Genomic DNA, 26,701 nt, shown 5'->3' with positions numbered 1-26,701 from the left:
GTAGATTTTTAAATAGACTATTCATCCCCCCCCTCTAGCCATATTAGGACCTTTCAAGTTGTATCAGAGCCGTGGTCACCATTTCATTGAAGGCTTAACAACCTCGGTGTCAAATTATGGCTCAAGTTGTGTTCAACCCTATGGGGGGCAAACCACCGTTCTTTGATGGCACAAGCTATGATTATTGAAAAAGAAATATGAGGATGTATCTTGGTTCAATCAATGATCAAGTATGGGATGTGACTGAAAATGACTATGCTATCATTGATCCCGACAATCTCACCAACCAAGACAAGACCAACAAGCAATGCAATACAATGGCTCTCAACACCATATACAATGCCATTGATTCCAAGGTGTTTGAGCAAATCAAGGATTGTGATAGAGCTAATGAGGTGTGGAAGAGATAGGAGGAAACATATGAGGGCACACCAAAGGTGAAGAGTGCCAAGTTGTATATTCTCAAGGACAAGTTGATAAGCTTCAAGATGAAGGAAGATGAGAGCATTGTAGAGATGTTCCATCGATTGCAAGTAATTGTCAATGATTTGAAGGTATTGGGAGAGAAGATCAAGAATGATGATGTCTCTTATCGATTCTTGATGTGCTTACCTCCAAGATTTGAGATGTTGAGATTGCTTATCATAAGAGGAGGATTGAAGGAGACTACCCCTAACCAAGTACTAGGTGAGGTCATGACACAAGAAACATACCATGTGGAAAGGGAAGGGGCTGACAAGGATGACAAGAAGGAAGATGAAGATAAGAAGAAGAAGAGTGTAGTAGCATTCAAGGCTAGCTTATCATCCAAAAACAAGGGCTAGTCCAAGAAAGAATCAAGTGATGATGATGATCTTAGTGATATTGATGATGAAGCCATGGCTCTCTTTGTGCGCAAGATGGGCAAATTCATGAAGAAGAAGGGGTATGGTGCAAGAAAGATAAGAGATCACACCAAAACCAAAGAATATGTGAAAAGATGCTACAATTACAAGAGCCCCGATCATGTTGTAGCGGATTGTCCCTACAATAGTAACAATGATGAGGATGAAAAGAAGAAGCACAAGAAGGACAAGAAAGAAATGAAGGAGAAGAGGATGACCTTCCAAAAGAACAAGAAGGGTGGAGGATATGTGGTCACTTGGGATAGTGATGGCTCTTCGGATAGTGATGACTCTAGTGATGATGGCAAGAAATCTATCAAGAAAGCACTAGCAAGCATCGCCATCAACAACAAGCCCTCCATCTTCGACACTCCATTGACATACCTCATGGCAAAACCTACCAAGGTAAAATATGATGTGAGTGATGATGATGAATGTGAAAGTGATACTTGTAGGAGTGATGATGATGATGTGGAGGAGGAGTATACCAAGGAGGAGCTCTTGGATATGTGTGAGCAAGTGCACACTTGCGTTGAGTTAAAGAGAAAGGAGTGCAAAGAATTATGCAAGACAGTCAAATTTCTTGAGCAATCCTTTGATGAGCTCAATGCCACTCATGAGAGGCTAATAGAAGTCCATGAGAAGCTTGGCAAAGCTCACTCTAAGCTTGAAAAAGCTCACTCCTCTCTCATTGAGTAAGTCAAGAAGGAGGAAGCCAAGAAGGAGCAAGTGATTGTATCTTGTGATGTGGGACTAACATGTGACATTATTAATGAATCTTTTTATAAGCCCATTGTAGTTGCTCCCACTAACCCTTCTTGTAGCACTTCAACTTCACCTTTGAGTGATGGTCTCACTTGTGATGCCTCACTAATGGTGGAAAATGAGACCCTCAAGAAGGAGATGAATGAGCTCACTCGTGCCTTAGGCAATGCCTATGGTGGAGATGCCCGCTTGCTAAAGTGCTTGAGTAGCCAAAGATTTTCCCTCAACAAAGAGGGATTAGGCTATATCCCCAAGAAAGATAAGGCAGCCTTTGTCACAACCAAAGTTAGCTTTGTGAAGAGCAATGGTCGGTTTTGCAATAGATGCAAGCAAGTTGGACATATAGAGCAATATTGCAAGACTAACAAGAACAAGCAATCTATTGTATCCTCAATTAAATTTGATTCTTGTTATATGCTTTTTAAGGGTGCCAATGGTGTGAAGGCCAAGTTCATTGGTACATCAATTGTGGGCCTAAAGAAGAAGGCCATTTGGGTACCAAAAACCTTGATAACTAACCTTCAAGGACCCAAGCAAGTTTGGGTACCTAAAAAGAATTGATCTTTTTTTGTAGGTCAATTATAAAGCCAGAGAAAGGCATTGGGTGCTTGATAGTAGGTGCACACAACACATGACCAATGATCCAAGAATGTTCAATTCAATCAATGAAAACAAGAGCAATGGGATTGATAGTATCATATTTGGTGACAATGGCAAAGGCAAGGTCAAAGGGCTTGGTAAGATTGCAATATCCAATGACTTGAGCATTTCCAATGTGCTACTAGTAGAAAGCTTGAACTTCAACCTATTATCAGTAGCTTAATTGTGTGATCTTGGTTTCAAGTGCATATTTGGTGTGGATGATATAGAGATCATAAGTGTAGATAGCTCAAACTTATATTCAAAGGATTTAGATATGAGAATCTATACTTGGTTGATTTCAATGCTAGAGAAGCTCAATTATCAACATGTTTGATCACTAAGTGTAGCATGGGTTGGTTATAGCATAGAAGGCTTAGTCATGTTGGAATAAAACAATTGAACAAGTTGATCAAGCATAACTTAGTTAGAGCCTTGAAAGATGTCACATTTGAGAAGGATAAGTTATGTAGTGCATGTCAAGCCGGAAAGCAAGTTGGTAACACACATCCTAAGAAAAGCATGATGAGCACATCTAAGGCATTTAAGCTAGTGCACATGGACTTGTTTGGACCAACCACATACACTTACAGATTTGTGATTGTGGATGATTTCACTAGATACACATGGTGTTCTTTCTTGTTGACAAGAGTGATGTGTTTGCAACATTCAAATCATTTGTTAATGACATTCACAATGAGTTTGAAACAACTATCAAGAAAGTTAGAAGTGACAATGGTAGTGAATTCAAGAACACTAGAATTGATGAGTTGTATGATGAATTTGGAATTAGAAATCAATTCTCGGCTAAGTACACTCCACAATCAAATGGTCTTGTTGAGAGAAAGAATAGAACACTCATTGATATGGCAAGATGAATGTTTTATGAGTACAATATGAGTCATTCATTTTGGGCCAAAGCAATCAACATGGCTTGCTATTATAGCAACCGACTCTATTATCACCCCATGATGGAGAAGACACCTTATGAGCTATTGAATGGAAGAAAGCCCAACATAGCATACTTTTGAGTTTTTGGTTGTAAATGCTACATATTGAAGAAAGGCACTAGATTGAGCAAGTTTGAAAAGAAATGTGATGAAGATTTCTTGCTTGGTTACTCCACTACTAGCAATGCATATAGAGTTTGGAATTTGGCTAGTGGTACTCTTGAGGAGGTTCATGATGTGGAATTTGATGAAACAAATGGTTCCCAAGAGGAAGAGGAGAATCTAGATGATGTAAGAGGCACTCAATTGGTCAATGCAATGAAGAACATAGACATTGGTGATATAAGGCCTAGAGAGGTGATTGATGTTGAAGATGGCAAGAATCAAGTGCTCTCTAACTCAAATGTGCAAGCTAGTGGTTCTCATGATCAAGTTCAAGCAAGTACTAGTGATGACAAAGTGTAAGATCAACAACAAGTGGCTAGTTCATCATCTCAACCAAGTGATCAATCAAATGCAAGCAATCAAGTGCAAGTGCTTCAACCAACCAATGTTGTAAGAGATCATCCATTGGACACTATAATTGGTGATATTTTAAGAGGTGTGCAAACTAGATCAAGATTAGCTTTATTTTGTGAGCCCTTCTCATTTATGTCATCCATTGAACCTAAGAAGATAGATGAAGCTTTAAAGGATGTTGATTGGGTCAATGTTATGCATGAAGAGCTAAACAACTTCACAAAAAACTAAGTATAGGAGTTAGTTGAGAGACCTAAGGATCATAATATGATTAGAACCAAGTGGGTCTTTTGGAACAAGGAAGATCAAGATAGAATAGTAATAAGGAACAAAGCAAGATTAGTGGCTCAAGGTTATACTCAAGTTGAAGGTCTTGACTTTGGAGAAACATATGCCCCGGTTGTAAGATTGGAAGCAATTGGGATCTTGTTAGCCTATGCTTGTGCCCACAATATCAAGTTATACCAAATGGATGTGAAGAGTGCATTTCTTAATGGGTACATCAATGAGCTTGTGTATATTGAGCAACCTCTCTGTTTTGAAGATAAAAAGAAACCCAACCATGTTTACAAGTTGAGAAAGACTTTGTATGGATTGAAATAAGCACCAAGAGCATGGTATAAGAGATTGAGGGATTTCCTACTCTCTAAGAGATTCAAAATGGGAAAAGTTGACACTACTCTCTTCACCAAGAAGCTTGGAAATGACTTGTTTGTAATGTAAATCTATGTTGATGATATCATATTTGAGTCAACAAATCAAGATTTTTGTGAGCAGTTTGGCAAGATGATGGCAAATGAGTTTGAGATATCCATGATTGGAGAGCTTAGTTACTTCCTTGGTCTTCAAATCAAGTAAATGAAGAATGGCATATTTGTGAGTCAAGGCAAGTATATCAAGGACATGCTCAAGAAGTTTGGAATGGATAATGCTAAAGCTATTAATGCACCAATGGGGACAAGTGGAAGCTTGGATAGTGATGCTAGTGGCAACATGGTGGATCAAAAGATGTATTGGTCTATGATTGGAAGACTACTCTATGTGACCGCATCAAGGCTGGATGTGATGTTTAGTGTATGTATGTGTGCTAGATTTCAAGCCTCACCAAGAGAAAGTCATTTGAAGGCAATAAAAAGAATATTGAGGTACTTGAAGCATACACAAAATGTTGGATTGTGGTATCCCAAAGGAGCAAGATTTGAGTTGATTGGATATTCGGACTCTGATTATGCGGGATGCAAAGTTGAGAGAAAGAGCACATCGGGCACATGTCAACAAATAGTGTAGCACTTTCAACCGCCGAAGTAGAGTACATTTTGGCCGGTAGTTGTTGTGCTCAATTACTTTGAATGACTTTGGAATCAAATTCAAGCAAGTGCCATTGCTATGTGACAATGAGAGTGCAATCAAGTTAACCAACAATCCGGTTCAACATGCAAGAACAAAGCACATAAATGTCCACCATCATTTCATAAGAGATCACCAACAAAAAGAGAACATTTGCATTGAGAGTGTGGGCACCGAAGATTAACTTGCCGATATCTTCACCAAGCCACTTGATGAGAAGAGGTTTTGCAAGCTAAGGAATGAATTGAACATACTTGACTTCGCCAACATGTGTTGATGCACCCCCCATTATATGACATGCCTCTCCTTCAAGCAAAGCAAGGTAAAGTTGATTGACATGTCATCCATCCATTGCTAAGGACTTGTTTAGTGCATTTAGTCATTCCTATCATGTTCTAGGCTCATTCATGAAAATCAAATGAATTTGATGCTTGTATGGTACCACTATTGCTTGTATGTTTGAAATAATCTAGTGGTAGCATATGGCATGTTTGTGGGCTTGTAAACCTAGTGTTTAATCTAGAAAATGAGCTCTAAGTGTTTAACTCAACATGGTACAAGATAACCCTTATTTGAAGGTGTGAAGAAGCTTGTCCTTGGATCAAATCAAGTTAAATATCTTTGGCAAATGATCTAGATTGAACCAAATTTGGAAAAATGATCCTTACCCCATTGATTGACATTGATAATCTCAACCTATCTATATTTTGAACCTTTGTGGTCATTGATGACAAAGGGGGAGAAAAACAAAAATATAAGTGATATTAGTACTATGGGGGAGAAAAACAAATAGAAATAATGTACTAAGATAGTGAAAAGATAACAAAGGGGGAAGAAATAAAGATATAAGTGATAGTGGGAGAATTTGACATAGGGGGAGAGATATGACAAATGAAGGAGATCAATTAAAATTTTGAGCACACAAGTAGGGGGAGCAAGCTCATAAACTTTTATGGTGCATTTGAATGTGCATTTCATATGTTTGCTTGCATATCACAAGTTTTAAATTTCAATATCCATGCTTGTGTGGTGTATGCTAGTTGTAGGTTTGAATGATGAAATGAAAAACTAGCATGCATAGGTTATCTAGTGATTTCATTTCCAAGTGGTATCGAGCCAACCATGGTGCTAAGGATGGTATATTGGTGCACTCCGATTGGTGTCACGCTTCAAAGGTCCATCTTTTATACCTTAGCATCATTTGGTAGACATTGTCTCCTATATTTCCTATCTAAGCATATATGCAAGCTATAATCCAAACTCTTAGCACATATGTAGGGGGAGAAATTGCTACCATTTAGAATTCATGAAACTTGTCCATATCCTTTTACACTTGGTAAATACGCTTGGGCAAGCAACATGAATTCAATTGAATTTCAATTCATATCTTTTGTGTAAGGGTTGTCATCAATTACCAAAAAGGGCAAGATTAAAAGCTCTAGTTTGATTTTGGTGAATTAATGAAACCCTAAGTGCTAACCTAGTTTATCAAGTGATCATGAGATATGTAGCATATTCCAAGTAATGAAGCAAATGAAGATCATGATATGATGATGGTGATGCCATAGTGATGATCAAGTGCTTGGACTTGAAAAGAAGAAAGAGAAAAACAAAAGGCTCAAGGCAAAGGTATAAGTGGTAGGAGCCATTTTGTTTTGGTAATCAAGACACTTAGTGAGTATGATCACATTTAGGTTCGATAGTCATACTATTAAGAGGAGTGAAACTCGTATCGAAATGCGGTTATCAAAGTGCCACTAGATGCTCTAACTCATTGCATATGAATTTAGGATCTAGTGGAGTGCTAACACCCTTGAAAATGTTTGTGAAAATATGCTAACACATATGTGCACAAGGTGATACACTAGGTGGTTGGCACATTTGAGCAAGGGTAAGAAGCTTCACCTCTGGAACCTTACTGGAAACGACCGGACGCTGGTGTTGGTGCGTCCGGTCACTTTGAGCAGCGTGTCCGGTCACTACTTAAATGTACTGATGACCTTTGAGATCGAGCGATCAACGTTTGAAGCAGGGGCCACGTGACACGCATCGCGCGACTGGACGCTGGGGTCCAACGTCCGGTCGATCTGACCGGTGCGTCCGGTCGTCCTGTTTTTCAGTGGACTGAGGAGCCAACGGCTCTATTCCATGGGGGCTTCTATTTAAGCCCCATGGCCGGCTCAAGCTCACTCTTTTTTGGCCATTTGCATTGATATAGCAACCTTGTGAGCTTAGTCAAAGTCCTCCCACTCATCTCCATCATTGATCCATCATCATTGTGAGATTGGGAGAGAATCCAAGTGCATTGCTTGAGTGATTGCATCTAGAGGCACTTGGTATTCGGGTTTCGCTGCGGGATTTACTTGTTTTTCTTGGTGGTTGCCGCCATCTAGATGGCTTGGAGCAGCGAGGATCGTCGAGTGGAGGTTGGTGATTGTCTCCGGCTCCGATTGTGGTGATTGTGAGGGGTCTTGTGCCTTCCCCGATGGAGCGTCGAAAGGTAACTCTAGTGGATTGCTTGTGTCATTGAGTTACCTCACTTGTGGGTAGGTTCTTGAGGTATCCAATTGTGTGGATGAGGTTCATGCAACATCTCTTAGCCGCCGAACCACCAAGTGTTGATCAACACAACAGGGACTAGCATGTCGGCAAGCATGTGAACCTCAAGAGAAAAATTGGTTGTCTCTTGCCCTTTGGTATTCTCCCGGTGATTGATTTAGTATTCATCTTGTGATTGGTTCACTCCTCTACACGGCGGTATAATCACCCTACTCACTCATTTATATTCTTGCAAACTAGTTGTAGCAAGCTCTTTAGTGTAGCTAGAATTAAGAGTTTGCTTTGTAGTTTAAGTTCATCTAGTGGAGCTCTTTAGTGTAGCAAGTGTGAGAGCTCTTAGTGAGTAGTGACATAGCAAATTGTGTGTTTAGTGATCATAGCAACTAGAATTGTTGGATAGGTGGCTTGCAACCCTTGTAGAGCTAGAGCAAGTTTGCATTTTGCTATTTGTTATACTGATCAAATCGCTCTAGTTGGTTTGTAGATTTTTAAATAGGCTATTCACCCCCCTCTAGCCATATTAGGACCTTTCAGTCGTGCTGTCCCACCCGTGGTGGCGTTACTTGCGGCATCTCCAGCTTAGGCGACAACGGGGGCGAATCCGTCGTTAGGGAGGTGCCCGCCGAAGTAGTGGGGCACCAAGGTGTTGTTGGTCCCGCTGGCCGGCTTGCGACAAGCGAGGCGGTGAGCTCCTCCAGCATCGGGTCAACCCACACGGGAGGCCCCGCACCCGCGTAGGGCTCCAAGACCAGCGGGTCCGGCTCAGGAAAGCAGGAAGCAGCGGCGGCAGAGGCTTCGCTCGGTGCCGTCGGAGCAGCCCATGCTGACCTCCCGAGACGCCTTCGTCGTTGGTGTTGCTGGCCGCTGTTGGCAGGAACGACGTTGTCCAGCACGGTCTCACAAGCGCCACGCGAAGCACCGTGGTCCGCCCGCCGAGCATCGAAGTTGCTGGTGGGCTCATTGTGACCCTCCCTGGTAGCACAGTCGGCTACGGCAGTGGTTTCCGGCGCCGCAGCGGAGCTGGTGGCCTCGCCGCGGTCGGCTGCAGCATCGCCGAGGAAGTCGGTGTTGTGTAGCACCGGCTGTCTCCGGCGTCTTGTCCGTCGTCGCCTCGTTCGCCGCCTTCGACCGACAGACGTAGGAGTAGTCGACGCAGGCGCAGCTCCACCCGCCTCCACCAGACCACCATGGTCGGGTGGTCGGGGTAAGGTCCTGGGCAAGCGGTCATGGCCGACCGTATGTACCGGTAGCGCTATAGGAGGCTTCCGCCGTCGCTGACCGCCACCGTCCGCTGGCCGAGCATCAGAGTTGCTGGTATGAACCGGGCGCGGCCGTCGACCCACAACGCCGACATCACTCGAGCTCCCAGAGCCGACGTGCTGTGGCCACTTGTTGCCGTCGTTCACCGGCGAACGAGGCCGCTTGCAGTCCCTGGCCACGTGCCAGAACTCATGGCAGTGCAGGCATCTCACGCGACAGACGATAGGTGGCAACCTTGTGGGTGTATGATAGGCAGTTGAGGCACCTGTCGCGTAGCACGTCTGGGAGGCGGCGATGTCGATGTGCCCGAGGTGCTCTCATGGCGGCGACGTTCCGCTAGCCAACAAGATTACGAGATAGGACCTCCTGCCATCCGTTGGCGTCAGGTGCTGAGATCCGACGACGGACGCGAGGTGGCACACGGTGGCCAAGCCTGAGGTAGGTGGGGATGCGCTCATCGCCGGACTGAGAGCCGTTGTCGACCTGATTCCCCAACCTCAAGTGCACAGGGACGCGCTCCTGGTTAGCACGCGGTGCAGTGTTCGCCCCACGGCCGTAGCCAATAGCGCTTCGTGCCGGGTGCCAGGGTGGGAGCTAGGCCCGCCCTATTTGCGACGACCCACCTAGTCGGGGAGCCCCAGCGGACGGCGTCGAGGTAGATGGCTGCGGCACCGGAGAGGAGATGGACTTGCAGTCTGAGTCGGAGCAGTCTGATAGCTCCGTCCAACGCATGGATTTGGAGCGACCGGGGGTTCCGCCGGGGTAGAAAGGCGGGGCATCTGACGAGAGCGCGGGCCCCTTGTTTGCTGAGGCCCGGCGGGGGGCTTTGGGAGGCCGCCGGTGCCGGGCTAGGTGGCGGGGGCCGCCCTAGCGCCGATGTACGCCGCGTGCGGCTGTGTCCCAGGGCCTGCTGCAGGTGAGCCACCAGATCCGCCGCCTGCCGCCGACGGGCTGCAAGCTGAGGGCCGCGGCGACAAGCGTGGTCGGGTTCGGCCCCCGCGTAGATGCATGTGGCCTGGGACTGACGCCCACATCTGCAGTGTCCTCGATGGTGTGCAGGGGAGGGGGAGGGGAGAGGAGGGGGAGGTGGGGGTGGTGGAGGAGGAGGATGAGGTGGGGGCGCCGGCGCCTGGATGGCGGTCAGCGCCACCGGCGGGGAGTCCGTCAGAGCGTTAGGGTGGGCGGGGAGGGGTAACCAAAGATGGGCTTTGGTAGTAGCCCACATCTCACATCCGTGTGAAGAGTATCTACAGCTATCCAGCAAAGGTGTGGCTACAATTTAACAGCTAGCGTTTTTTTTAACAAACGGGCACACGAGGAGTGCGCCTTATTTCATCAATAGAGAAGAGTTTTAACAGCTAGCGTTGATCACAAACAAGCAGGGCACCGGGCTGACATCTAGTGCCAATATGCGTTTTTGGCAGTACCATTTATCAAATGCTCCAACTTTGTACCGCCCTTCAATAACTCTTCAACAGCTTTCTGAAAACAAGGAAAATGTACCGATGATGTCCACACTGTCACAGACGAAGTGAAAACTGAAAGCAGTTCAAGGCTCCAAACTTTTGCGTACCTCGACACATGTCAGTGCATATTGAACATCGCTATCTGAAATTTGGTAATGGATGACGAACCTGACACTGCATGATACGAAGTACATAGCTCAATGTGTGGGATCAAAAAAAAAAAGCTCAATGTGGATAGCTAACTTTGGATGTGCCCATCATTAAAGATACTACTGTAGTTCTTAGATTATGGTCTGACTTGCTAATTGATCATAGAGTTTCTGTAAAATATGGACAATAATCCTTCTTATTCTTTTTTAAATATAGACAGCTCTCTTGGCCATTCCTTTAAAACAAAAAAAGGAATCATAATTCGTGAGCGAGGCGCCGAGGTTATTAGTCAGAAAATGAAGATACGATAGTGAAAAGGAGACAATGCTAGGGGGTTTACATTATCACCAATAGATTTTGGATAAATGTTATATTTATTTTTTTTATCAGTGAAGCACGATATAATTAGTTTATCGCCCAAAAATATCAGTGATATGAATTGCCCGCCAACCGAGCAACACAATAACTTGGAATATTTGAAACTATGTTTGTTGTAATATTTGGGACTGTGTTTGCTACTTAACCAATGGAGTTTGATATTCACTCATTGTTTTGTGTAGTTTTTTTGTGTTAACTTGTTTGGAGAGAATCTATATGGGTTTCTGTGCAAATTGACAGTTTTTTTCCCCAAATTTTTGGTCAAAAGAAACGCTAGCACCAATAGAATTCGGATCCCATTTATCAGTCACGTCCAGTATTTTCTATAATAAAAAATAGGAGACTGAACATACAAGGCCATATACGCTTCATATGTAGAGGCAGGGATATTGTCTTTTTAATTCCATTATCTAAGAAAGGAGACTGATCATGTTACTCAGAATGGAGCTTCACCATGTAAACGGGTAAAAAGAATGGAATTTCACCTTTTTGAACTTGCTGGCATTGCAAGCACATTGCGCTGTTCCAAGACTTCGCATAGCTTGTTCGGTGAAATGCGTGGATCCACGATATCAAAGAACACCTTATACAAAGTAAAGGTATGTCATATACTGGACCTTTTCAGTTCACATTGTGGAAAATAAGAAAATATAGCGCTTCATCTTTTACACTGACCATATTTGTCTCGACCGAAGATGAATCCACTGTAAACTGTTTAATTTTCTTCAGGCCCTCTAAGAAAACGAAATAGAGTCACAAGTTCAGGAATTCAAGCGCTAACACAAGGACTTGGTTTCTTTTCTAGAAGTACCATGAAAAGAGCAGTGTTTTGTTTTCCTTGTATGTATTAGATAGGATGAAAATCCTGGGTACCAACAATAGAAGTTTTTGTGTGTGTGTGTGTGTGTTGGGTGTGTGTCAAAGCAGAGGGGCTGTTCAGGGCTTGTGAACTGTGAATAACAAAATGAAGTGAAGTTGGACTGAAAATAAAAAATATAAATAAATGAAACCTGCCAAGGCCTTGGCCTTCCTGTGATCATCCGCAAGCTTTCCCACAGTGTCACGAACAGCAACATAAGCAGCAGCACAAAGAACTCCAACCTGTCTCATTCCACCACCTAGGGTCTTCCTAAGAATTTTAGCCTGAAGGTAATGTTTCAGATTTCCACTATAACATGACATCTGCAGTTTTAACTTAAAACAGAGAAGTTGATCAAACCTTGTCAATGAAGGCCTTTGAACCAACAATAACTGATCCGATGGGTGCGCCTAACCCTTTAGATAGGCATACCTGAAATTTAAATTTCAAAGAGAAATAGAATCACCACTCATATGTAATATGTTACCTGAAGCTCATTCATATGCATATGTTGTAAATTGACCGCACAACCCAGGAAACTAATGACATACCGAAACTGAGTCAGCAGCTTTTACAAGTCTATGTACAGGAACTCCCAGTGCCTGGCACAGTAAAGCACACAGAGATAGATGCTTATTAGCATTTTTAAGTGAAACATGGAAATGTATCTCGTAATTAGGTGTATGGTTTTATTTTTTAAGATGTCAATCCTCTATTACCTATGTCTGAAAAGTGAAAACAGAACAATGCTTGGTTTATACAGCTCCCTGCGACTGCGAGTATAGTATGTTCAAGTGCTTACCACAGAGGCATTGAAAATACGAGCTCCATCAATGTGAAGCTTCAAGCCGTGATTGACGGCAATTTCGCCAACCTTGTCTGTGTATTCTACAGACAAACATTTCCCACCAGCACTGCAGAAACAGTAGTAAGAGATGTTATTGCAAAACTAATAAGTAAATATATATATATATATATGAATTTGACCAGCAAGATGAGCAGCAGCAGCAGTTAACCCGTGCGATCGACTCACTTGGCATGTGTGTTCTCCAAGCAGATCAGCCTGGTCGTCGGGTACAGCAGCGCCCCGTCCGGGTTCCTAATGGCGGCGACGATCTTATCGACGTCCATGGTGCCGTCGGGGTTGTTGGCCACGGTCCTGGGGTGCACGCCGCCAATGGTGGAGATGCCGCCGTTCTCGTAGACGTGGATGTGCGAGGTGTCCCCGAGGATGACCTCGCTGCCCCGGACGTCGCAGTGCACGAGGACGGAGATGAGGTTGGCCATGGTGCCCGAGGGCACGAACAGCGCGGCGTCCTTGCCCGTGAGTGCGGCCATCTCGGACTCGAAGCGGCGCGCGGTCGGGTCGGCGCCCAGGACGTCGTCGTCGACGTCGGCGGCCGCCATGGCGGCGCGCATGGCGTCGGAGGGCTTGGTCACCGTGTCCGACCGCAGGTCTACCACCTTGGTCACCATCCTCCTGCTCCGCGCCCGCCGCTGCAACGGCGACGGCGTACGGCGATGACTCCTCCGCTGCAGAGGAGGGAGCGAGAGAGTCTTTAGGACGGATGGATGGATGGATTGAAACGGGCGTGCGGAAGCTCACGAGCCGGGCGCTGAACTGGTGTGGGTGTTTCGTCACATCCTTGGTACTACGTACAGGACTTTCGCTACAGGTACAGCTCTGTCTGGCCTATGGCTTTCCCTCTTAAATTTTACACAGGTATAGAATATTAAATATAGAGTAATTACGAAACTAATTATATAGTTTACGACTAATTTATAAGACGAATCTGTTAAGCTTAATTAGTCCATGATTTGATAATATAGTGCTACAGTAAATACGTGCTAATGACGGATTTATTAAGATTAAAAATCGTCTCGTGGTGTGCTGACAGATTATGTAATTTATTTTTTTATTAGTATCCGAACAACCCATGCAACATTCTTCCGACACACCTCCTAAATTTTAGTCACCGGATCCAACACCACCTTATTATGATTGCTTTCTTTGAAAATTGCCTGGTTTGAAGCTACAGCCTACAGCCTACAGCCTACAGCCTACAGGCATGCTTGGCCCTCATCACTAGCCGGGAACAAAACAGGACGCTTAACTGGCAACTCAACTCCTACACGGCAGAGGTGAAAAAGGAGGTAAAGCAAGAGGGCAACATCGCCGTTCGTTCACTCGTGCAGGGCTGCAGGCGGCCGGAACAAAGAAGGGTCCGGAACCAAAGAGAGAGGAGACGACAGGGACGAGTCGACGTCCACGTTTGCGCGTGCAGGGGTGCAGGCGGCTGCACTGAAAGCGTGGATACACACGACTCTATCCGCCCAGCTACCACGGAGCCTGGCGTCATGTGGCGTGGCCCGTGTCACGCTCACGCATTTCGCCAAGAGCCCATCAAAATGGACGGAGCCACACAAAGCGACAGAGATAAACGCCCGCCCGCTGCGAGCACGCCTCCAAGAACGCGGTGGAAGGAAGTGCTGCGCACGGGAAACGACTCTACCATCAATCGCTCCCAGTCCCCAGGACTGGAGTCGCGACGCCCCCGTGAGAATCGCTCCGGCGGTCACGCGAAAGACGGGGCTCGGCTCACGGAACGCGACCGCCGACCGATCGGCGAGAGAGAAACTAGACCACGGGTCCATTCCGGCGATCCGCCCGTCGACGATATCATCGCGGCACAAAGACGGCAGGGGGTTGTAAGACAGAGAAGGGAGGGTAGGGATTGCAGGGTCGCGCACCGGGATGCGAGGATGAAACGAAGGCGGCCGCCGACCTGCCGGGACGAGCGGAGCGGGGAGGTTAATGCGCGGTCGCGGCCGAGACGCGTGGAGGCGGGTGGTGGTGGGGAGCCTTGGCCTTCGCGGACACGAGGTCCCGCCGTGTTTTATAGAGGACCACGGCGGGGACGAGAACAAGAGGCGCAGGCGGCGGCTCGTCTAGCCCAGGGACGCGAGCCGCGAGCGCAATCTAGACAGCGCACCTGTTTCCTGACCACCCGTTGTCACGTGTGCTTCTGCACCGCCGAGCTGAGGGTTGTTTGGCGTTTTGACTTTTGTTCCTCGGCCTGTTCGTTTGGCTATGGCTTGTCGTAAATGATCGTAAATTTTTAGCTAGAATAGTATTTTTTTCTCACACAAACCAGCCCGCAGTACTTCTTCATGGACCAGCAACAATACGAACCAGCCAACCGAACAGGCCGCGCCTACTCAACGCTTATTGTGCGCCATCACCCTTTCAGTAAAACGTGGAGGTGAGTTCCTTAACTTTGTTTTTGCTTTGCACAATCTCCGTCCGTAGATAAGGAAAATATCGAGGTGTGTATAATGAGTGCATTTAAGATTTTGATAACACAACATTGACGTTATTGGATTTACTCTAAAAACTACTTTTTATCGAAGTTTTTTTTATGAAACTACTTTTATTTCAGATTTTGCTACAAAAAGTTTGGTTTAAGACAAACTGGAATTGACCTATGTTGTTTGCAATGATGAGTACATTTGTGTCACCATCTCTCCATCCGAATGAATTTCGACACGTGATATGAAACAGGAGGCACGAAAACCTAAGGGAAGAAGAATGACGCAGTGTGCTCGGGAGCAGCCACGGCGGCTGTGAGTCGCCATCAGTTTGGATCCACTGTGATAAGCTAGGAATCTTGGGGCGACCAGGCGAGACCCTTTGTGGTCACTAGAACCCAATACGAAATCGTCTGCAACGGACAATTTTCGATCGCATCAAAGATTCCAAGTGCGGGGAACATTCATCCAGATCAAGGTAGCACTACGCCACGAATGCAACTTCTAATTCCGATTTCAAGGTTTCACCTATGCACAACGACGGATCCAGAAAATATTTCTGGGGAAGCTGAACAACGATCTTAAGTCTCAATCCTCCTATACTATTTTTCCTAAAAATTCATGAGAGCTCTACAGGAGTTCCACTGTTGTGAAATGGGTAGGGGGCTTGAGCCCCCGCCCCACCGCTGTGTCCGCCCCTGCCTATGCAAGTGGGAGTGGTCATGTTTAGGTGTATGCAGCAATATATGCTGGGGAAATCCTCCCCGTCTTGGGTGTTTTGTCGGTAGTTTTCAGTACAGAGCAATTCCAACAGGAGAGCTATCCATATTGCGTAATTTATATTTGAGTATTTTGGAAAGAAAATAGAGTCCAACAACTATTGCATTGACTTTGTAAAATAGCAAGCCATCTGTGGGGGTATTAACCCCTATACCCTTACGGCTAAGCTTGAGCCGGCCCGGATCAGGGTCCGGTCCACCAAAAGACGACGCGCGGCCCGACCAACCTATTCGGAGTCCCGCGCAAGGAGTCAAGACAGATTTGGCGATCAAGCAAGATCTTGGTCGGTTAGAATAGGAATTCTTATCCGGCCACCTATGGCAATTGTAACTGACTAGGATTAGTTTCCAGATCTGTAACCCTGCCCCTCGGACTATATAAGGTGGGCAGGGGACCCCTCTAAAAAACATCTCTCATTGCACATACAGCAATACAATCAGACGCAGGACGTAGGTATTACGTCTTCTTGGCGGCCGAACCTGGATAAAACTTCGTGTCTGTCTTGCGTCACCGTCTTGTTTGTGGCTTACGCATCTGTCTGTCGACAATCTACTACCTTGGGCATACCCCTAGGTAGACTGCCGACCATATTTCGTCGACAGTGGCGCGCCAGGTAGGGGTGTGCGTACTGCTCTCCAAGCAAACAAGATGGTCATCATCTCCGGCTCCGTGGCTACACCGAACGGCTTCACGTTCACCGTCGGCCAGATCACCTGGACCACTGGCTCCGACGACTTCATCGCCATGACCACGGAGGAAGCGCAGATTCAATCTGCGTCGACCACTGCTTCACCTGCATCGGCTACGGCTCCGACCACGGTGGACACGACTCCGGCCACGGTGGATACGGCTCCGACCACGGTGGATATAGCTCCGACCACAATGGATCTGGCTCCGACCATGGTACATCCGGCTCCGACCACGCCTGCATCATCTTCAGCCACGTCGACAACCCGTCGTCCGCTTCCCCGCTACAAAGGGAAGCAGATCGACAACACCGACCTGCTCGACTCCATCGATCGGGTCGGCACCAAACTCGCTGAAACCCTAGCTCTGGTAAGTACAATTCAAAGTCAACCTAACGAGCAGGTAACCGCTCCCCACAACAGATCTACCCGACCAGCTCGGGCCAGTCGTCCTGCACGACTTGGTACAGATCTCGTGGTCATATCTTGTAACGTCCAGTCCCGACATACATGGCCCAGGCCCACTCTTCCTAGGAGTGGTCCCACCCGCGTAGCAACCCGCTTGAACTTTTATCCTCGCTTCGTTCAAAATGGTTAACCGAAGGTTACTATGCATCCCTGGCCCTGGTATTTAAGTCGATTCGGCGATCTCAGAGTTTCCAGTATGGTACTAACTGGTTGCGCAGTGTTTTTTCCGCGGTGCTACAGTAACCTGTGTGAACAGTACCCCAAAAAATTGACCTTATCCCATGCACGGAGTATCAGAAACCTACGTTTGCCACCCAACAACTTAGAGGAGCAGCAAGTGCTTGGTGGACAAACTTAGTGGCTATGCAACCAGCTGGCATTCCAATAACTTGGGTTGAGTTCCGTACTGCCTTCAGAGTCCATTTTATCCCTGAAGGAGTGATGGCTATGAAGCTAGATGAATTCCTTGCTTTGAAACAAGGAGATCAAACCGTGATGCAGTATGTGGGAAGATTTAATCATCTGTCCCAATATGCATCCGAACATGTCAATACTGATGCCAAAAAGAAGAGGTGGTTTATGAGAGGCCTGAATACCAAGTTGCAGACTATGATGACCACTTGCACCAATGTCACTTACCATGAGGCAGTAAATATTGCAATTGCTTCAGAATCAAAGTATCGGCAGCATAAGGAGCTCAAAAAGAAAAAGAGTGTGCCGTCTGGATCTTTTGGGGGAAATCAGAAGAGGCAGAGGGTGATTTATCATCCAGTACATCATAATCGTCCTCCTTATCGTCCGCCGCAGTTCCAAGCCGGGCAACAGTCAAATGTCCGTCCTGCTATAACCTATCCAAACTCACAATCAACCAATGCTCCTGGTGGCAATGCTCCAACATCCCAGGGTCACAACTATCCGTGCTACAATTGTGGAAGGACTGGTCATTTCTCCAGAGAATGTCCATATCCTAGGCAGGCTAATCAAAATTATCAGAAGGCCCTTGCTAATCAACAACAGGGTCAGGCACCAAACAGGAACCCCAATCAGAATGCTCAGAAGGGCAAAGATGAGAGGAAGACAAGACGGGTGTTCTATATTCAAGCTGGAGAAATTCCAGAAGGGGAGCTAGTGATGATGGGTATGTTTCCTATTGCCAATCACCCTGTAGTTATGCTTTTTGATTCCGGCGCATCGCATTCATTCATCAATAGAACATTTGTCGTGAAGCATGAAATTTCAATTGGGGCAACAAAGGAAAGTTTCTTTATACAGTCACCTGGGGGACGTCTATGTACTAAGGAAATGGTATACCAGGTACCCGTAAACCTGGGTGGGCATATTTTTCCTACTACCATGATTATCCTTAAGGATCAGGATATAGATGTAATTTTGGGAATGAATTGGATGTATCAGCATAAGGATGTTATAGATGCTTTGAATAGGACCTTAAGAGTGAGTTTGCCTGATAGTAATTCTCAACTTCTTATCCAACTTCCAACCCTAAGAAGATCAGTGGGCAAGATTTGTGCAACTGCTGTCAAAGAGATTAGAGATATTCTGGTAGTGTGTGAATTTCCGGATGTATTTCCTGAAGATTTACCCGGTCCACCACCTGATAGGGATGTACAGTTCAATATAGAGTTACAACCTGGAACAGCTCTGATTTCTCGGAGAGCTTATAGGATGCCACCTAAGGAATTGGCCGAGTTGAAAACTCAGTTACAAGAATTGATTGAGAAAGGGTTTATCCAACCTAGTTCTTCACCTTGGGGATGTCCGGCAATTTTTGTGAAAAAGAAAGATGAGACCCTGAGGTTATGTGTTGACTATCGTCCATTGAATGAAGTGACCATCAAAAATAAGTATCCATTACCTCGGATAGATCTGCTTTTTGATCAATTGGCCGGAGCCAAAGTTTTCTCCAAGATAGATTTGAGATCAGGATATCACCAAATCAAGATAAAGCCTGAGGATATTCCCAAAACAGCATTTACCACAAGATATGGGTTATATGAATACTTGGTAATGTCTTTTGGTTTGACAAATGCTTCAGCTCATTTCATGTATCTAATGAACTCAGTATTCATGCCTGAGCTAGACAAGTTTGTAGTAGTGTTTATTGATGACATTTTAGTATATTCCAAGAATAAGAAAGAATATGCAGAATATCTCATAATTATTCTGACCCGTTTGAGAGAACATCAACTATATGCCAAGTTCAGCAAGTGTGATTTTTGGCTTAAGGAAGTGCAATTTCTTGGACATGTCTTATCAGCCGAAGGAGTGGCAGTTGATCCAAGCAAAGTAAAGGATGTGCTTGATTGGAAACCGCCAACCATAGTTCATCAAATTTGGAGTTTTCTGGGTTTGGCGGGATATTACCATCGGTTTATTCTAGATTTCTCAAAGATATCAAAGTCCATAACTGAATTGTTGAAGAACCAAGTTAAGTTTGTCTGGTCATCAGATTGTGAAGAGGCTTTCCAGACTTTGAAGAGACTATTAACCACTGCATCAGTATTAGCCCAACCTGACATCAAGAAGCCATTTGATGTTTATTGTGATGCTTCAGGTATTGGTATTGGATGTGTGTTGATGCAAGAAGGCCGAGTCATTGCTTATGCATCCCGGCAACTTAAGCAACATGAAGAACACTATCCGACTCATGACTTGGAGTTAGCAGTTGTGGTTCATGCTTTGAAGATTTGGCGGCATTACCTGCTTGGTAATACGTGTCATATGTATACAGACCACAAAAGCTTAAAGTATATCTTCACTCAGTCAGAGTTAAACATGCGACAAAGAAGATGGTTAGAATTGATTAAAGATTATGATTTGGAAGTACATTATCACCCTGGTAAAGCAAATGTAGTTGCAGATGCCCTCAGTCGTAAAAGTTATTGCAATTGTCTAACAGTGAGAACAATGGGCTTGAATTTATATCAAGAAATGGAAAAGTTGAATGTAGAAGTAATTCAACAAGGAAGTTTGACCAACATAATTGTTGAAGCCACTATTCGAGATCAAGTTATTGCTGCTCAGAAGGAAAACAAGGGTATAGCCCATATTAAGAAAAGAGTCAAGAATGGAAAAGCGGAATGCTTTAGTATTGACAATGAAGATGTGTTGTGGTTCAAGGATCGCCTAGTGGTACCAAAAGTTTCTGAGTTGCGGCAGTCAATTCTAGATGAGGCACATGCTACTAGGTTATCAATCCATCCGGAAAGTAACAAGATGTACCATGACTTGAAGCAAAGATTCTGGTGGACTAAAATGAAAATAGAGATTGCTAGATATATAGCAAAGTGTGATACTTGTCAAAAGGTAAAAGCTATACATTTGAGGTCTGCTGGTGAATTACAACCATTACCTATTCCATCTTGGAAGTGGGAGGACATAAGTATAGACTTTATTGTTGGTCTACCCAAGACATCAAAGGGATTTGACTCAGTATGGGTTATTGTATATCGACTCACTAAGTCAGCACATTTTCTTCCAGTCAAGACAATATATCCTACGATCCAATATGCCAAGATGTATTTAGCAAGAATCATGAGTCTCCATGGAGTACCCAAGACTATTGTGTCAGATAGAGGTACACAATTTGTCTCCAACTTTTAGAAACAATTGCATTGTTCATTGGGTACCAAACTTCTGTATAGTACAACTTATCATCCATAAACTGATGGATAGACTGAAAGAGTTAATCAAGTACTTGAAGACATGTTAAGGTGTTGTGTCCTTAACTATTCCAATAAGTGGGACGAATGCTTACCTTTGGCTGAGTTTTCATACAACAATAGTTATCAGGAAAGCATTAAAATGGCTCCATTTGAAGCACTCTACGGTCATAGATGTAGGACATCATTGAGTTGGTCTGAGCCTGGAGAAAGAAGATTCTTTGGAGTTGACCTTGTGAAAGAAACAGAAGACAAGGTTAGACAAATACAGAGTAATTTGAAGATAGCTCAATCCCGACAAAAGAGTTATGCGGATAGAAGACGGAGACCATTGGTATTTACCAAAGGAGATTTTGTATATCTGAAAGTATCACCAATGAAGGGAGTTACCCGTTTTGGTGTTAAAGGAAAGTTGGCACCCCGATATATTGGACCATATCAAATTTTGGAAAGGTATGGAAAAGTGGCATATCGTTTGAAGTTACCTGAACATCTTGTAGTTGTGCATGATGTGTTCCGTGTTTCTCAATTGAAGAAGTGTCTCCGAGTGCCTGAACAAAATATTGAAGTTGAAGGAGTAGAACAAGAACCGGATTTAACCTATTCCGAATATCCTGTCCGAGTGTTAGATCAGAAAGATCGTGTTACTCGAAGACGGACAATCAAGTTCTATAAAATACAATGGAATCAACATTCAGAAGAGGAAGCTACTTGGGAATCAGAAGATTACTTGTTAGAAAAGTTTCCAGAGTTTCTAGCGTCAATATAGAATAGAGTAGTGTTAGTTGTGCTCGGTTGCTACATGTTGTGTTTTGTAAAGGAACCTCAGCTATTTTATAGGCAAGTTTTGGATGTTTTTGGACTGACATATTTCCTTTTCCATTACTTACCCTATGGCTTTGAATCTCAGGGCGAGATTTCTTTTAGGGGGAAGGATTGTAACACATCGGGTGTTTAAATATTAAAATCTGACATGTCATCATATGCATTGCAAAGCATTTGGCATTTGGTGAAACTTTGAGATGCATACACTAAAATAAGTTTATATTTATGTGGTACATGTTGCATTGTATTGTTTGACTCAAGTCAATGTTTGTTTGGATTTTGAATTTTTTCAGAAAACCCCGCTTTTCAACATTTAAACCCTACCCCGAAAATCCATTTCAAAATCTAAGCATATTTTGGGGTTGGGCCCAAAAGCAAAAGTGTAGAGCTTGGCAAGTTATGCAAAGTTTGTTTTTGGAGTTTTTCAAGTTGCTTAGAAAATTTTTGAGTAATTCAAAAAGGCGTAATTCGTTAAATATCCCCTATTTGAATTTAAAAGATCATTTCAAAATCTAGATAGAATTAGGGGTTGGTTATAAAAGCAAAGTTGTAGAACTTTTGATTTTAAACAACTTTTATTTTTGGAGATTTTTGAGTTGCTATACAAATTTGGGAGTAATTTGAATTTGAAACCGGATGGGAAATCTGTAAATTCGGTGAACAGTACTCACCGCCCTAGCTACATGGCCGGCGATCTTCGGTTTGCTTCCAAGCACGGTCGTGGCCGTCTTTGACGTTGCGCTGGTGTAGTGAAGGCCACAACGCAGCTTCTTTGTGCTTCTGAGCCGCTCTACTTAGCCTTGGTCGTCGCCGTTTGCCTCCGCTCTCTTGCTCTGTTTTTCCGACGCCACGGCCATAACTTCGGCGAGCTCGTGTGGATGCCGTAGTGCTTCACCGTCACTGATAAGCTTGTCCCAGCTCCGTCTCATCCTTGCGCACCTAAATAACTAGCCCTGGTTGCTTGCCATCGTCGGGAAATGCTGTTCGGCGCTTTTCTTCCTCACGGCCGGCAGCACCACCGTGGAGTGCGCGTCGCCGTGGCTAGTGCGCTACGGTGAGCCTCTGCCCTTACTGAGTCTTGCTTTGGCTTTGCCTCAATGATGTAGTGCTTTGTGAACCTTTGATTTCTCATTTTGACCACCACAGCTACCGGAGCATTGCCGTCGTCGAAGATCACTCCGCCGTGACCGCTGTCAACGTCGACCCATGTCACCGAAGCTTATCCGGTCTCGCTCTTTGCTCCAACGTGTTCGTTGTGAGCTACTGGACCTTTCCATGCCCTCTGTTTCACCGTTTTCGGCTTCATTTCGCCGGCGTAGTGTAGCCGCGCCGTCGTGGCCGCCATGGCCAACGTAGTGCTTGGTTCAGTCCATAGTTAGTCAGGCTTGTGCTCAAAATAGATGCGCCTAGTCTCGGGGAGGGTGTAGGTATCTTGGCCGTCGCCGTTGGGCTCACCGGCGATGAGATATCGCCGGTCAGCGCCGTCATCGCCATAGTCAAAGCGCGAGGTAGCAGATGACAGGTGGGGTCACCATGTCAGTGACTCAACGTTCAAAATGAATTTTCTGTTTTTCAGATTTAAATGAATAGTGTTGTAATTTGTTATTTTTGTGTAGAATTATTTAGAGCTCCAAAAATTATAAAAATTTTTGTGTGAATTCTCTATGATGTATATTATATGACAAAAATTTGAAATATTGATTTTCAGTATTTTTGGAATATGATAAAAATTGCTCAATTAATTAATAAATGACTTTCCATGATTTTTCTAGGCTTATTTATTTATCCAAAAATTATGAAATTTATTTTGCCACTTAGTCCCCAGGTAATGAACATGTACTAAAATTTTGAGCTCAATTAGAATAAGTTGATTTATTTCATAATTTTGAATTAAATAATTAATTCATAAAAGCGAATAGTAACCTTTAATGATTTAGGTTTTTGTTTGGACTTTTGGATTGAGTGATGACCTCGGGTCATTAGTTGATAATGATCCTTGGTAATTGATGTATATGTTACGATAAAGATTTAGTTTGTTTGACTTGCAACTGTATCACGAAGGAAAGTTGTATTCAAATTGTTAATTTTTGTATCCATCATCGAGCATCATATTTAGTATTCCGCATCATGTTGAACATGGCATTGTTATTACATGTAGTGAACGAAGGTGAAAACGTGGTAGTTAATCAAGTCGTGGAAGAGGTTAATCCGTCTGTTGAGGTCGGATCGTGTACTTGTGTAACGTCGCAGGAAACAGACTTTTCCGTCAACGAAGGCAAGCCCCGGATACATACAACCCTACCTTGTGTTTTATAAATTAATTTCGCTTTTGCTTTCCATTACTGCATTAAGTGATTAGGAGTTAAGTAAAAGCCTAAATGTTGCATTACCACCCTTGTTATTCCATGTTTACCATATTACCAGTTTTTAAAACTCGTATATGCCTAGTTTTGCTTAGCTATGCGTAGAACGATGAAAGTCGGGTGACTACCTGCCGCCTGCAAGTAACAAATGGAACATTGGTTAATTATGTTAGCATGTGATATGGGAATGTGGAGTAATAAATCTAGACCGGGCGGACTCGGTGTGTGTGAACCACAAGACATGGAGGTCTTGTGAGCGGGTTATTTCCGCCTGTGTCGATTAAGGCACGTCCATTGTTGAATTGTATGAGGTGAGAATTTGTAGTACTAACCACATACTCTGGTAAGCCTGAACTTGGCAATTCTATTACGAGAATGGCTACTCGTGCACTAGGAGTGGAGAGATGGCGGGAATAGTGTGTACCCATGTGGTCATGGGCTGGAATGGTGGAGTACTGTGTTCTCGGGTGGCGCGGACCCGTTCTTGTTTTAGGGGATCCGAGGGTAGGTTGGTATATGTAGGTCGGGGACCTGCATATGTCGTGTGGTCTGGAATCCCCAGCTGGGCTTAATCGATTCAAATCGTTGTTGCTCCTCGGTTAAGGAGACTCAACTCACTGTTCATCATCGTAGAATTAATAACCGGAACTTGAATAAGGCTTGTGAAGGTGTTGGATATGAAGTTTCATGATCTCAGTACGGATCATGTCAGCTTTGTATATAATTCTTGAGAAGTTTTCTATATAAAGAATGTTGTTAAAAGAGCTTTTACGCAAAAGAACTTTGATCATTGTTAAAGCTATACCTTGAATCCCTGAGCCTGCATTACTAAGTTTATTAGTTAATATTTTGGATAAGTCTTGTTGAGTACTTTCGTACTCAGGGTTCGTTGACCCTTGTTGCAGGTGAGCCTCATGAGCAGATCTGTTTTGGATCGTGCTGTATGACTATCGTTCGTTCTGACGATGAGAAGTAAATGTGTGATCCTTGGGCAGGATGCTTATTTTGTGTGATATGTCTATATTAATTATGCCACTCCACTACTACAATGGTTTGTAATAATTATCGAACTTAGTTTGTAAGGTTTGAAACAACTGGTTTGTAAACTATGTTATCATATGACTTCCGCTGTTTTTACTTTGGTTTTGATATTTGAATAAATGTTGTAATACTGCAATGACTCTGTAACGTGATCCTGTTCGGAAATCGTGGATGATTCGGTGTTCCCCGAGGACACCCGACAGTCTTTTTAAGTTATTGGAAACATATGCATAAATGTCAAAGGTCGTCAGACAGTGACAGATGTATGTGGGCCCTATAACTTAGGAGGTTTTGCCACATATCTACTCTTGAAGGGCGCTCCGCTCGTCGTCGGCTAGCCTCCGCGACAGGTCTCTGGCTCTCCAAGTACGAAGCCTCGACGGAGAACTACTAGGCCCAGCCCTACGGCCTGCGAAACGCTGCCTCCAACGACGCGTATAATATACAACGCTGCTCGGATCTGTATTTTGTACATCGGCCTTGGCCGAGGCCAAGCAACTTTGTCAACATGATCTAGATTGAGGATTATCAAGAAGGATCCATCCACACGGTCCAAGAGGGTGACTCTAGCTCCTCGTCTAGCATCACATCTAACACCTCCGTCCACACCGAGCTCCAGCATCACGACGATGAAGGCATCGAATACGATCTGGATATCCCAGACCACGCCCCGGGGTTCCCACAATTCCCATCTTTCCCGCCAAGGCGAGGGGGTTTAATCAATGTTGTCAGCAATGACAAACCGCCAGCAGTTGGCAAAACAGAACAAGAAAGGATTGCACGCGAGGCACGCAATATTGACCGGTTTAATCGCCGACAAATCGAAGTTGAAGCAGAAGAGGAGGCACGACGCATAAGGGTCCAGCCACACGACCTCAACAATGCTTTCGATAGGGTGGGGGACAAACAGGTCTTTAGGACTCCAAGCGCCAACGTAGCCGTCGCTGTGGCGACAATGCAACGGCTACCCAACACCCCCAAAACCCAGGTAGTTCGCGATGATATACAAGCTTATCTGACGGCTGCTATGGCTCAGACTGCGGAGATGGTGAATCAAGCCCGGGCTCTATCCGTTTCAGTCGAATCAAGCCACAACCGCCAATACTCAAGTCGCTCACAGCCACTCAACCAACGTGGCTCGCGCAACAACGACCCGTCAGACAACCGTTAAGGCAGAAACGGTGGTCCTGATGGTGGTCGGGACGACAACCATCGTTAGGAGGATAATCGCCGCGACGTTCGGGATGACAACCGCCGAGATAACCACGATAATCATCGTGGCTGTAGGGTTAATCAGGATGGTAACCAGGATCGTCATGATGGCAATAACGATCTCCGCCGCTACCTCGAGGAATGCGATCTGCGCGATCGCATCAACCAGAGAGCCAACGATCGAGCATCCCATGAAAGTTATCGCCGTATGGAATATGACACTGCCCACCTTCGCCAAGTCATATGGCGTTCCCCGAGAAACTTTAGAAGTACGACGGCAAGGAAAACCCCGAATTATGGGTCATGCTCTACAAAACTATGTGCAGATCAGCCATGGCTGATGAGCACATCATGTCTAACTACTTCCCAGTCGCTGTTGGCCATGCAGGTCACCAATGGCTGGTCAGCTTGCCGGCGAACTACTTTGATTCTTGGCAAGAGCTCAAGCAAGCCTTCATCGACAACTTTATTGCTACTTGCGAACAACCCAGCAACAAATATGATCTGCAACGGATTCGAGATCGAAAAGATGAGCCACTGCGTGAGTACGTCCGACGTTTC

At 44.7% G+C, this 26,701-nt stretch overlaps 1 protein-coding gene across 2 annotated transcripts; it reads right to left on the bottom strand.

Moving 5' to 3' along the window:
- Positions 1 to 10,175: 10,175 nt before the first annotated feature.
- LOC136493297 (low-specificity L-threonine aldolase 1-like) lies at positions 10,176 to 14,685 on the bottom strand. Of its 2 annotated transcripts, XM_066489364.1 has the most exons (10): positions 14,528 to 14,685; positions 12,810 to 13,309; positions 12,579 to 12,690; positions 12,328 to 12,378; positions 12,137 to 12,208; positions 11,928 to 12,060; positions 11,593 to 11,651; positions 11,403 to 11,500; positions 10,497 to 10,563; positions 10,176 to 10,405 (listed from the first exon to the last, which is right to left on the bottom strand). In XM_066489364.1, exons 2-10 carry the CDS (start codon positions 13,250 to 13,252, stop codon positions 10,322 to 10,324), a joined length of 1,119 nt encoding a protein of 372 aa, XP_066345461.1. In that variant the 5' UTR covers positions 13,253 to 13,309; positions 14,528 to 14,685; the 3' UTR covers positions 10,176 to 10,321. The 2 variants fall into 2 exon arrangements, with proteins under 2 accessions (XP_066345461.1, XP_066345462.1); XM_066489365.1 differs by lacking the exon at positions 14,528 to 14,685 and having other exon boundaries at positions 12,810 to 13,402.
- Positions 14,686 to 26,701: the final 12,016 nt, after the last annotated feature.

This window comes from Miscanthus floridulus, chromosome 11, assembly GCF_019320115.1.
Source record: "Miscanthus floridulus cultivar M001 chromosome 11, ASM1932011v1, whole genome shotgun sequence".
NCBI lineage: Eukaryota > Viridiplantae > Streptophyta > Magnoliopsida > Poales > Poaceae > Miscanthus > Miscanthus floridulus.
The sequence above is the reverse complement of the archived record's forward strand: the minus strand, read 5'-3'. Positions and strand labels throughout refer to the sequence as shown.

Bases quoted from the DNA above. Each gene is read 5' to 3' on its own strand.
- LOC136493297 (XM_066489364.1), bottom strand. From the start codon at position 13,252: ATGGTGACCAAGGTGGTAGACCTGCGGTCGGACACGGTGACCAAGCCC. The intron at 12,691-12,809 runs GTGAGTCGATCG...CTGTTTCTGCAG, and splicing joins TTGGAGAACACACATGCCAA to TGCTGGTGGGAAATGTTTGT. The intron at 11,652-11,927 runs GTTTCATTTATT...TCGTTTTCTTAG, and splicing joins GAAGGCCAAGGCCTTGGCAG to AGGGCCTGAAGAAAATTAAA.